We start from the raw sequence: 12,386 nt of genomic DNA, 5'->3' as shown, positions 1-12,386 counted from the left end.
TAACAGGGCATGAATCACAAAGTCTGGCGTGTGTGTGTGTGCGCGAGAGTCTGGCCCATGTTTGAATTTCCATATGTTAGGAACTTTGCGCCCTGGAAAGGAGTCGAATTCACCGATTATTGATCAGCTCGTTGCTGGCTCGTTGAGGGAGATATTTTGTGAGTTGCTTTTCATACAATCCACTACTGCAAGTCTATTAATAAAGGCATCAGCACTTTCATCGCTGATTCTGCACTTAAAATACGCGTCAAAGTTTACACTTTTTAAACGCGCAAAGTTGAGTCACGTGGTTGTGATGTAAAAAATCGCGCCGCCATCGTCATCCCTATTCATTTTGTGCGAGGAAGGAACACTTCTTCCTGTTTTCACAATTGCATTTTTAATCGTGTTATACATATGAGATGATGTCGCCTTCATCTTGCGGGTGTAGCATACATCCTTATACTGATAGCGGTGCAAAAAACAGACGGGTGATACGATGACGGGAAAGTAACTTACTTGCAAGTTGTTTTGTACGCTGCTCGACTTTTTACATGTGACGAGTTGTAAGTTGGGGTGCGAACTGCTTCCATAGTAGGTGCGTCATAATAAGTCTCAGCCAGCGTCATGCTTCAAACTGTTCTACAAGAATAAATTCAAAGCATAATGAAATTAAATATGAAGTAAAGGTGGAGACTCCATGGTTTGTATCATAAGATCCTTCACAATTTTCGAGACTTTAAGCATGGTTTGTATCTACATTGTACCTAATTTACTCGTTTAATAGCAAACGTATTGTCCCTTTCAAATGTATGGCCAATCAACAAACATCAAGCTGTTTGCAGCCGTTAAAGAAACGCTCCTTAAAGACGCGTACACACACCAAAAAACCAATCAACTGAATCCTAGGGTGACTGTAACGACATGAAACTTCAACTATGCGTCCCAAGATGCGTTACATTCCCCCACATTCCTTTCCTGTAGAAATAATTAAGCTATTTATACGAAATATTTCCCTCCGTTGGATGCTTCTCCCGATTCATCCCTACGACAGGGGGGGCGATTGGCCACCACCATTGATGCTGTCATTCATGTACTCATCATGTTAAGATCACGTGCTGTGGTCTTTGCAGGGGATTACCACCACCATCACCACCCGATGACGGTGTATCGGTCAAACACTGTTGGATACTCTTCAAACTGCGACAGATCGCGTGCTGAGTTCCATTCAACAGGCGAAGTCGACCAGCAACCACCACCATAGAGCTTGGTGTGTGTGTGTTTCTAACTTTTTCTGACATTTTTGCAAGATGAAAGCCAAAGCCACATCACCGAACAGGGAAAGCATCTGTGGGATGAAGAGAAAAGATGGTAAAAAAAGCCAAAGAAAGAGTCCATCACAGGGGGTTCATGGGTGAAATGAGCTGCCAGGACTCCTACCGCTACAACGCCAGCCAGAAGGAGGAGAAGGAGGAGGCGATTAGTAGTGGCTGAAATTACACAGCAAACGAGAACAATGTCAAGCCGGGAACATTTTGATAAGCGACCAACCTAATCGTCCGTGACCCACTGGTGCTGGTACCATGCTGGGGTGGGAAACCGGCTGACACTTGCAGGATCAACAGGAGCCAACAGCTGAAGCTGAAATAAACCCTGTATCAACCCCCTTGTTCTCCCACCTTGTGCACCATCTCACTTCGGAACTGTGGTGCGGAAGAATGGTGTAAAAATAATACAACAAACCCCTTTCTTTTAGCACCACAAGCCCAGCGCCGCAAGTGACCAGTGCAGCAGCAGTGTCAGCAGTGCAATAGTTGCTGTAACTGATCCCCACACTGTTGTGGATTGGTTTAAATTGCCATTTTCAAATCGAACCGACAATCCGTACCCTTTTTGCAATAAGTTCCGTCACACATGCGTGGGTCACAATGCAGGTGCGAAAGACAGTGCACGGTTGCCCCTGGGAGTGACATTCGAATCTATATTTGTTCCGAATAATCCCGACCCGTCCGTCCGGGTGTGATATTAAATCTATTTGTTATCGTCATTAGATTGGTATAAGAAACGTGGACCGTATTGTTTTAAAAACAATACAATACAATACAAAATACAACAAACAATTGTATAGAGAAATTGCACAAATGACGCACACATTTAACTCATTTAAATCCGAACCGAACGAATCAGTGCGACTGCAAACCATTCATTAAGTGTGCTTTTCCACGAAGGACAAAATTGTCCAATTAATGGGTGCAAAAATGAAGCCAAATTAGCAGGCAACAACAAAATTGCATGGTAAAAGAGCAGGGCGACGGGGACGCATACAATTATCGAACCGTTTATCGATGCAGATGTAGGACGAGTAAAAAGCAAGATATAATTAATTACTTTTCAATCCCCCTGGAGGTATGTGGTAACTTCAAATGAGAACGATTCTGAATGCAGTTCACCAAAAAGTTAGGATAATCTAGGTAGCTGCAATAACATCTTAAAGCTGTGCTGTGTTGCAAAACAAGCACCAAAACCATGACCAGTTCATTGCTATCTGTGCGCGTTGATAACGCTCCCCTCCTTCGCACACAGGGCTCTTCCCACTTACTCTCAAATGGGGCAAACATTAATTTCATTCCCGAGGAGATGGGGGATGGTTTTCCAATTTCCCACAACAGAACTAGAGTGCATTAACTTTCTCACACGTCCCAGAGTTCTGTTTAATAGACTCGTAAATCTCCTGCAACTTGTCCTCGAACGTCACGCCGAGAAACGCGAACACCCACCAGCACTGGCAGCAGCAGCCGCGACGGGTTTCCTCAGTGTGACCGGGTTTCACCAGGCCAGTCGTACAGCACACCGAGCGATTCATAAATAATTCCAAGCTCATTAAAACACGCATGGTCACACGGTTGGTTCTTGCTTAGTATCCTTGTCCACTTTCACACGACACATTGCAACAACGCCAGGCAGGTTTTGCAGGCTGGAATCTAAAAAAGAAAACAACCATGAATCATTAGTAATGTGAGCAAAGGTACGAGCAGAAGGCTAGTAGCGGCAACAACCAGCGAGATATTTCAGAGTTTGTCTTACTACACGGGAAAATTAATCGGATTTTGTGACACTAACCTATCATTATTAGCCGCATTCAGTCCGCTTTGTTCTGTGCTCCTTTCAAGCTAAAGCTGCATGCTGGGCCAGTTTCGCCACCACACACCCCAAAATCACGCCCAAAACTCGAGATTGTTGGGAGGGAATTATTAAATAATTACTTTACGATCCATCCATCCTATTCCTTTAACATCAAAGCACGGCGACGGAAAGGACACTTCAAGACAGCACACACACACACACAACCACCAACCAGGAGGGGGAGGGGTCGTCGACAATTCTCGGGTTACACGCGTTATCTCGGTGTGCGCGCGAGAGATGGAACAAAACACCGGCCACAACGCGGCAGCAGTTTGCCGAATTCCCTTCACTACGTCATCAGGAGGGAGGTCCCCGCTCCCCCTTAGACCTTGAACCAATCATTACCGTGTCAATCACTGTATTATGTTTCCAATTATATTCCCCCACTCAGAGTAGGCGGCGCTTTCGATATGCCCTGCCGCGCTCTCCCCATCGGCCGATTTTCACAATGAAATTCGTGCTCGATTCGATAATAAAAGCCTCCTTCGATCCGAGACCAACCATTTCGCCTTCCCAAAGGGATGCTGTCAATGTCCTGAAAGCCTGTCTGTCTGTGGCTGTCTGTCTCGCGCTGCTTAAACGTTGTGCGAATAGTGCGAGTAGACCCTGTTCGGATGTAGCAAACAACTTCATCGCTTTACATTATTTTACAAACTGAGCTTGTATTGTATTCGATTGTACGCTGATTTTCAGCCTCGTTTGTCGGATGGATCCACCACTGTTCTTCGCACCGATCTTGCTTGCCTTCAGGCAGCTCTTTTTTCATCCCAGCCGCGTGTGCGTGGGCTATTTACAGCTTTTGTACGTATCTGTCCACCTTACCAAACAACAAATCCTCCAACGCTGCCTAAAGCTATTCCTGACGACTATCACTAGTACCGTTTTTGTTATGATTTAATACCTAAATGGGACCTTCCCCGTGTCACTACGTGTCACTACGCGTGTTTTTTCCTTGCTTTGTACAATAAAGTTCCTGTTTGTCGCCCAAATGAATCTCGTTCCTCGCCTACTCATTTGATGATTAACGTTCAAAAAGGTACTAATAAAAAAGGATATATCTACAATAAGGTCTGTGGTGAGGGGAGACCATAGGGAATAAGGGGCAGACTATCTCGGGCAGCACAGAAAACTATTAATCCTAGGAGATCGATCACCGCCAAACGGCGGCTTGCTGTGGAAAGGTTTGCTGTGCATTGCGATTGGGTGTGTTTTTTCCTTCTTTTTTCTTCAATTCAATCTTGGTCACTAAAGGGTCGGGACGGGCGGCGAGTTAGCGGACGGTGTGGTAGCAATAGGTAACAGCGAACGATACAGAAGTATACACAGTGCGCAAGTGACTAACACGCAATTATGCACAGATAATTAAATGAAGTTGTTTTCTTTTTCAAAAATCTTTAATTACTCTAACAAACGAACAAATGGAATCATAATATTAAAGTAGTTTATTTCATAAGGAAATTCATCTCTAACTTTAATCAAATATGATATTATTGCAAACCCACACACATGACTTATCCATATGGAAATGAAAGATGTAACATATCATGTTGTAAAATGATAAAAATAATAAAAATATTTATGAGTATTCAAAGTCAATCGTCACAAAACAGGTACTAGTCATTGAATACTTAACAAATGGTACATTGTTTCTCTTCATTACAAAGACTGGATAATAAAAATTGACACATTTTTGTGCTGTATGAACGTACAAAGACCATTGGTTTAATGCTGATTAAACTCATAACACTGCACAAAAAAGTGTAATAAATCTAATTTAAAACAGCAAAAAAGCATCGTACGGCTTCATGCCATACACTAATTAAAAGAAAATAATCTTTCATCATAACAATATTGCGTTGGTACATATCGTTCTCATAAAACGCAACAACACATACAAAAAAGCAAATCAAAAGTACTAAATAGAAGAAACAAACACAACCAAAACAACAACTGCAATCGTCCATACATAGGCGACGGAGTGTCGCGCAGTCACGGGCTAACAGTCAGTCACCGCCATCGGTTCACGAATTAAACACATTTTAATTTATTTCTATCTTTCAAACACTTGTAAAACATCTATAGTGTCTAGTAGTAGTAGTAGTAGGCGTAGTACTAGTAGTAGTAAGGTTCCACAGGAAGGGCAGAGAGATAAAACGGGTCCAGTGAAAAGAAACAAGCAATACAGTTCTTTGTTTTGTTTTGTATTGTTTCCTACATTCCTACAAACCCTACAGAGATGTATTTTAACCTCACACATACGCACACACACACAAACATATGGTATTTTATAACCCTTTTACAACATGTTGTGGTTTTATTTCGTTTCTCACATTTTAACTCATTCCCCTGTTGTATGTGTGTGTGTGTGTTTTTTTAACGATGCTGGTATATTGTTTCGGTCTACTGGCCGCTGTATTAACTCTTTGTATGTTCGTTTGTTAGTGATATATTTATGAAAAAGTTGTAAAACTCCTCCAAGGTAAGCTTTACCGTACTTGTTATTCACAGGAAATGTGCGAAAATAGTACATACAAACACACACGCGCAGAGGGAGATTGTGATTGATTATGAAGAGTAGTAATAGTGTATCGTGGTTGCATACCCAAATGCAAATGTATGCTACTGGCTTGCCGTGGAACGCGCTTCAGCATGCAAATACTCAAGTAGCGCTAGAAGCATGCTAGCTACAAAGGGTAAGAGTAAGGGACTGACTGACAACAAACAGCCGCTCTCTAGAAGACAAAACGTAAATCGCTTCTTCATTTAGTATCTCTTGAATGCCCGTTTCATCAAATGTTGCATCGGTGTTCTGTGATCGCGCATTGCCGCCATTGCCTAATCCCACATCCGACCGTCAGCAGCACAGCGTAGTACCGCGCTTGTGGCGAACTATAGATCTCCAGCAGCAAACTATAACTTCCACCCATTTTCTATGCCAATCCAGTGTGTCGTCTGCATTTGTCCCCGTTTTGACCGGCGCGAGGAAACAAGATCATCTGACGTCAATTGTTTGTTGCTTTACAGATGCTTCTTCCCTGTGCTATTTCCTGTTGTTGGGGGGGTTCGATAAGTGCGATAAGTGTTTCTGTTTTGCTATATAGTACATTTTCTATACGCTACTGTATGTACATACAATCCTGCACTTCGATCGAATTAGCACGCAGTGCCATCGTCCTGTAACATTTTCTATTCGGTAGAATTATGCCTCCCCTTCCGCTTTACCTACTAACCCTACTACGTATTATCCACGCTTCGGTCAACACTTAAACATTAGACGGCTCTCTTCTTGGTATCCGCATGCGAACGCATACCTTCTGCCTATGTTACCGGTGCTGCCATCCCCATCGATCAACCCTAACTATCGTGTTGCGTCTTAACACTATCGACAATCGCGCATCCCCTAGCCTCGTTACCAGCCGGTTCGATTGTTGCCTCCACCACCACCACCGCCGCCGCGGAATTTGTTACCACCACCACCCCGATGATAGCCACCGCGCATTCCCGGTGATCCACCGGTGCCACCAACGATCGGTCCAGCGAATGGACTTCCGCCCGGGCCACCCATCATCATTCCCCCACCCGGGATCATGTTTGCCCGCATACCACCCGCTCCACCGCCGCGAAAGTACGGTGGTCGATTATGGCCGCGGCCACCACCACGTGGCGTACCACCACCACCGCGATGGTAGCTGTTGTTACCGATGCCTTTCGGGCCACCCGAACCGAACGGAAGCGGCGGCGGAGGACGGTTCGGTGTGCCAAATAGGCTCGGAGGACCATCGGCTCCTCCTCCTCCGACTGGCGGTGGCTGATCGGCCCAAATAGCACCACCGGCCGTCGGCGGTGGCTGCGTTAGCTTTCCCACCAGCGCACCAGGCGTCGGTGGTGGCGGTAGGACCGCATTAAAGTTGCCCAGCATCGGCAAACTCATCAGGTTCGGTGGCGGCAGATCCCATTTAGGACCAGCGCCGTGCGGGAACGTCGGATCCGGTAGCAATGGGGGCCGCTGATGCAACGGTGGCGTCGGATTGTTAGCTCCTCCCGTGCTGCTGCTGTTGCTGTTGTTACTGCCACCAATGCCGTTGTTCAGCGACAGTCGCACCAGCGAGCTGTCGCTACTCTGTCCTTCGTCCTTTGCCGGAGCTTCGCTGCTATTCTCCGCGTCCGCGCCATGATGAAACGCAGCTGCAAGATACAAATTGTGCAACGGATATCGGGTGGAAAAGGGAGGCAAATGTAAACATGCCAATATAGCATTCCATGTGATTATTGAGAAAATCGGTCCAATCGACCTTTTCGAACGACGAACGCAACCAAATACACCTTCCTGCTGCTTGCTTACCTGACGATCGGGATGGTGAACGTTTGCTCTCATCTTGTTCCACTGGCTCGTCCTCCTCCTCCTCAGACACATCCATGTCGACGCTCTCCGTATTATCGGAAGGATTTCGCTTCACTTCTCCCGTCGCCGGAACGGAACGGTCTGTTAAATGTACAATGTTGAGACCCAACGCACAATAGCACCAAGTGTTTTAGCATAATTCAATGGGCAGCAAAAACCACTTTCGCAACGCATACAATCATTCCTATTTCAATCCAAAAGTACAGCTATGAATTACCTGAGGTAGCTGGCGGTGATTGGGACGATTCCGTCTGGTTGCTCATCAGCAAGGCCGGTGGTTTGGTAAAATCGTCAAAGTTTTCCCGTTCAAAGTTTTGCTACATTGTTGGAAGAACAAAACAAGTGTGACCCATTATCTTTCATTTTCCACCTGCAAAACATTTCGCTACTTACCAAAAAGCTGTCAATCTCCAGCAGCGAGACCGGAGTTTGCAGCGTCGGTAGGTTCAGTTCACCGTCACCTTCCGCTGCGCCTTCGACCGAGTGTACGCTATCCTCATTCTCTTCGCCATCGTGTGCCGAACCACCTTCCAACAGGTCCGACCCCCCATCCGCATCATCGAGCTTGTCCAGGGACAGTGGTGGAACCGTGCTGTGATTGCCACTGCTCGCTATTTGTGCTGCGATCGCCTTCTCCAGCGATTGTATCCTCATATCCAGATCATTTGATTCGTCCCCTGCATCGTTCGACGCCGCCTCCGAACTGCCGTCCGTTGTCGGAACCACGGTCAGGGCCGAATTTGACGCCTGTACGCCATACGATGACGATGCACCGGACGGAGGCATTAGCCTTAGGTCGATGTCGTTGGTCGGTACGGGGAAAACGTTGCCGTGGGCGGCCCAAACAGACCCTCTACCACCACCCCTGTCCGAATCGTTCGATGGCACCGTCGGAGGAGCAGGTACTGGTTGGGGAGCCGGCTTGCGTTTATGCATACCACCACGCATACCGGACGCCATCGGCATGCTGCTCGAGGACGAACTGTCGTCCAGTGCGTCCAGCTCGTGCAAGTCCTTCAGCTGCGGCGGACCTCCGGGCGATCCGGTAAGTGAGATTAGATTCCGATGGTCAACGTCAGCCAAGCGGCCCTTTTCCTTCAGGAACGAAGGCATCGACAGATTACCCGACATTTGTCGATGGTCCACGTCCTGCATAAGCCCACCGTCACCGCTGCTGCCGTCGCCGTAATCCAGCAGCATGCCACCCTTGCGATCGTAATGGGACGGAGAGACCGGCGCTTCCAAACTTTGGAAGCCGGATGAGTCCTGCAAGTGGAGAAAAGACAAAACATTACAATCAGTACAGCGTCATGAAACCACACACACACACAGCTCATCAATTTACTTACATGAGTCCCGTCCCACGTCATGGACATGTTCCAGGTCGAATTATACTCGTCCGATGCGTCCAGATTGATTGGCGGCATTGGTGGCGGTTGCAGGGGCTGTGCGACCGGTCCCGCATTGCGCCCCGGCGGCTGCTGCGGTGCACCGTAGTCCTGCAGCATCGGTGGACCACCGTACGGTAGCGGGGGCCTATTATTGCCAGCGTATCCACCATTATTCCCTCTGCCCGGTGGTGGGCCACGGGGGGTTGAGGTGGTCCAAGGATTTATAAAACCACCACCACCGCCTCCACCACCACCACCACCACCTCCACTACCTCCACCGTACGGGTGTGGGACGATGCCGGGTGGTGGCTGGGATCCTGGTACGATACCACCGCCGCCACCACCACCACCACCACCACCACCCCCACCCGTCGGCATGTTGGACGCGTTCACCGGCGGCCCTGGATGGTAACCTGATGGATCGGGGAAAAAAGTCTTCAGGAAATCGTTCACCCCTTCCGATTGTTCCTTACGCGAATTTATCACTTGTATCGGTTGTACTGCCGGATCACCGTGCAAATCCGGGCCAAGCCGCATTGTGTGTTTTGGTTTTTAGTAGTAGTCAGACAGAAGTAGCAGAAGAAGAAGAACAGGGAAAAGTAGGGGAATACAGAAACATGAAAGTAACACGACATCATGAGCGCGCACGGGGCCGTTTTGCGTGTGCCAAATTAAAACAAACAAACAAACAAACAACTATTCCTGCCCTACAGTGTGCAAGTTTCACTACAGTGTGCTTTTATCGTTTGTGTTATAAACTAACATGGCCAAATTCACCAAAAGAAGAAGAAAAATACAAGCTTTTAAACAAATCTACTGTATAATGTCCGAACAACTCAACTCAAAAATAAAATCCCCAAATAATAGCACCGACAATATAAGAATGATAATGTTCTGGTAGAAATGAAAATGTATCCCGCCGCATCCCACCAGCTGCATGCATCTACGATCAAAGCCCCAATCCACACACACAGCGCGGCACGCCGACCACCACTTACCTCGGTTCATAACCATCGGTGAGTTACTGCGACCGAAGTCATTGATGTCGAACGAAAGTGGTCCACCGCCCATGTAGCTGCCCTGGTGCTGTATCATGGGGAAGTAGCTGTCCTCGTTCGGTAGAATGTTGTCACCATCCGACGGTACCGGCGACGGTGCATTAATGTCCGGCGATGGGATCGGACTCGGCAAGCTTACCGTAAGTTCGTCCAGCTTCTTCTTCATGCTTTTGAGCCGATTGCCAAAGTTGCGATACGCCTGAAACAAATAAGTTTTTCCCCAAAATGATCATGGCGTTGAATTCATAAAAAACCCATAAGATTTACTTACATTCACCACGACTTTCACCTCCGTGCGCTGGTTCTCGTAGAACAGTCGCGCCTGTTCCAGCACGGTCAGCAGCTCCTGGCGTGATTTTTGCTCCGTCTTCAGCACATCCACCACGTTCTCGTACTGTGAGAGATGATCCTCGATCTCAAGCTCGACCGCTTCCACCCGCTTGCGATCCTTGCCCTTGATCGAGTTCATTACCACCTCCACATCGACGTGCGGCTTCTTGTTCAGTCCCTTGAACGTCTGATCGGTGTCGCTCTGGTGTTTGACACATTCGCGCACGATCGCCACCAGATGGGTGGCCTGATAGTCGTCCACGTCCAGCTGGGTGCTGTTCGCATTAACGACCGATTTCGTCTCCGTAAGCTTCGTGGGCCCGGTGGCGAGCGTTGCGCCGCTTTGGTTCGAACCGAGGGCATTTTGTTGCTGCTGCGACTGCTGCTGCTGTGGCTGTTGTTGCTGTAGTTGTTGTTGCTGTTGTTGCTGCTGTTGGAGTTTCTTGGCGGACGAGGTCGTCACGCTTAGCAGGCCGTTCAGATCGGCTAAAAACTCCTCGTTGTAGATTTCCCGCTCTTCCCAGATTTTGAAGATGCGCAAAATCTTGTGCTTCACCTTTTCGTCCCGCACCAGCGTGGTCGCTTTCTGCAGGTACGTTCCCCAGCTGTCGACGTACTCGTAGTTTTTGCGCTTACTGTTCTGTATCACATCGTTGGCCAGATGGAACAACGTTAATCTGCTTTCGATTTTCACTGCAATAGAGAAAACGATGCGTTCGCATTAAATTTGCACAGAAACAGTCAACCCATCCATTTCACAAATCCAATTCACCTACCTTGCTTCAGCACATTCAGCCAGCTGCTGACGATCTTTTTGTGGTGAGCTCGCCTCGATAAACACCAGCTCGACAGATGCTGAATGCTGTCCTGCGTATCCTTCAGGTCACGCAGCCGTTTCTCGAACGAGGCAACATCGAACTCGCCGGAACTGCCGCCGCCGCTGCTGCTGCTGCTACGGCCAGTCGATGTGGTGGTGGTGGTTGTGGTTGTTTTCGTTGACATTTTGCCGCTGCTGCTACTGCTGCTGTTGACCAGCCTCCCCTCTACTACACAACACACAAACGCGTTTGATCACACGCTGCGTTCTGCTTGGGAAACGTGCTCTTCCCTGGCAGGAGTCGCCATCGGTATGATGAGTTTGAAAATTTTACCAATTTTACCACTTTTTCGTCACACTTGCTGTGTTCTATCACGTCTACACTGTTTGCTGGTTACCAGAGAGAGAGATAGACAAATACCTTAGCCAAGGATGCTGCACCCGCGGCTACTTATGCTACATCACTGAACGCGGTTATGCTTTAAATATTTCACCGAAAATACACTTCCTCTAGCAATCTAGACCAATTTGCTGCCAGACTATTCCACTGGCTATACGACTTGAAGGAACGAGGGAAACACAACATAAACACGACTCGTTGCGATGCCAGCATCCCACACGCTGGGCACAACACAACACTACTAGTAGCGCGGTTTCTACCACTGCCCGAAGGAGCTTCACCACTATGGTACGACTTACCTCCCGAAGGAGTTGAACTGGTGTTGATAATACGCGCTCTGCAGCACAATATCGAAGGTAAGCAAACACACTTTTCACTGCAACAACGCCCGCGAGGAGCGCTACAACAGAACGGTGTGTACCGCCACAAATTCTGCCCACAACCGGAGACCCGCCTAAAGCGCCCGTCGAACTGTACTGTTCGCGTACCGTAGAATCACGTTTATCTTTCGATCCGCCCGCTTGCACACGATGGAAAAGCGCTTTTCTTTTGGGAGGCGAAAAGTATACACAACACACGATACCGTACTTGCGTTTCTGTGCGTAGAGCAAAAACCAACTTTTCTCGCCTGAATACAGGCGATCTGTCAAAATGGTGTTAGCTTCTTTTTCTCCGTGTGTTTACGGGAAACGCACACATTCACGCGCACACACTCTCGCAACACCTTCGCGGTGCTTGACAGCACTGCGGGTGTTGTTTGGGCTCAAGTTCAAGGACGTTTTAATTCGACCTAGGGAGTTTGCTTATTTTCAGACTGAGTATTGTT

The 12,386-nt window shown here is 47.7% G+C and overlaps 1 protein-coding gene across 2 annotated transcripts; it reads right to left on the bottom strand.

Moving 5' to 3' along the window:
- Positions 1 to 3,804: 3,804 nt before the first annotated feature.
- Positions 3,805 to 12,220, bottom strand: LOC120901517 (AT-rich interactive domain-containing protein 1A-like). 2 transcript variants are annotated; one of them, XM_040309536.1, is made up of 9 exons: positions 11,860 to 12,220; positions 11,120 to 11,550; positions 10,285 to 11,036; positions 9,954 to 10,212; positions 8,914 to 9,455; positions 7,958 to 8,830; positions 7,782 to 7,881; positions 7,505 to 7,645; positions 3,805 to 7,347 (listed from the first exon to the last, which is right to left on the bottom strand). In XM_040309536.1, the coding sequence occupies exons 2-9, from the start codon at positions 11,343 to 11,345 to the stop codon at positions 6,572 to 6,574; spliced, it is 3,669 nt and encodes a 1,222-aa protein (XP_040165470.1). In that variant the 5' UTR covers positions 11,346 to 11,550; positions 11,860 to 12,220; the 3' UTR covers positions 3,805 to 6,571. The 2 variants fall into 2 exon arrangements, with proteins under 2 accessions (XP_040165470.1, XP_040165471.1); XM_040309537.1 differs by having other exon boundaries at positions 8,914 to 9,368; positions 11,120 to 12,220.
- Positions 12,221 to 12,386: the final 166 nt, after the last annotated feature.

Source organism: Anopheles arabiensis, chromosome 3, assembly GCF_016920715.1.
Source record: "Anopheles arabiensis isolate DONGOLA chromosome 3, AaraD3, whole genome shotgun sequence".
Classification (NCBI taxonomy): Eukaryota; Metazoa; Arthropoda; class Insecta; order Diptera; family Culicidae; genus Anopheles; species Anopheles arabiensis.
The sequence above is the reverse complement of the archived record's forward strand: the minus strand, read 5'-3'. Positions and strand labels throughout refer to the sequence as shown.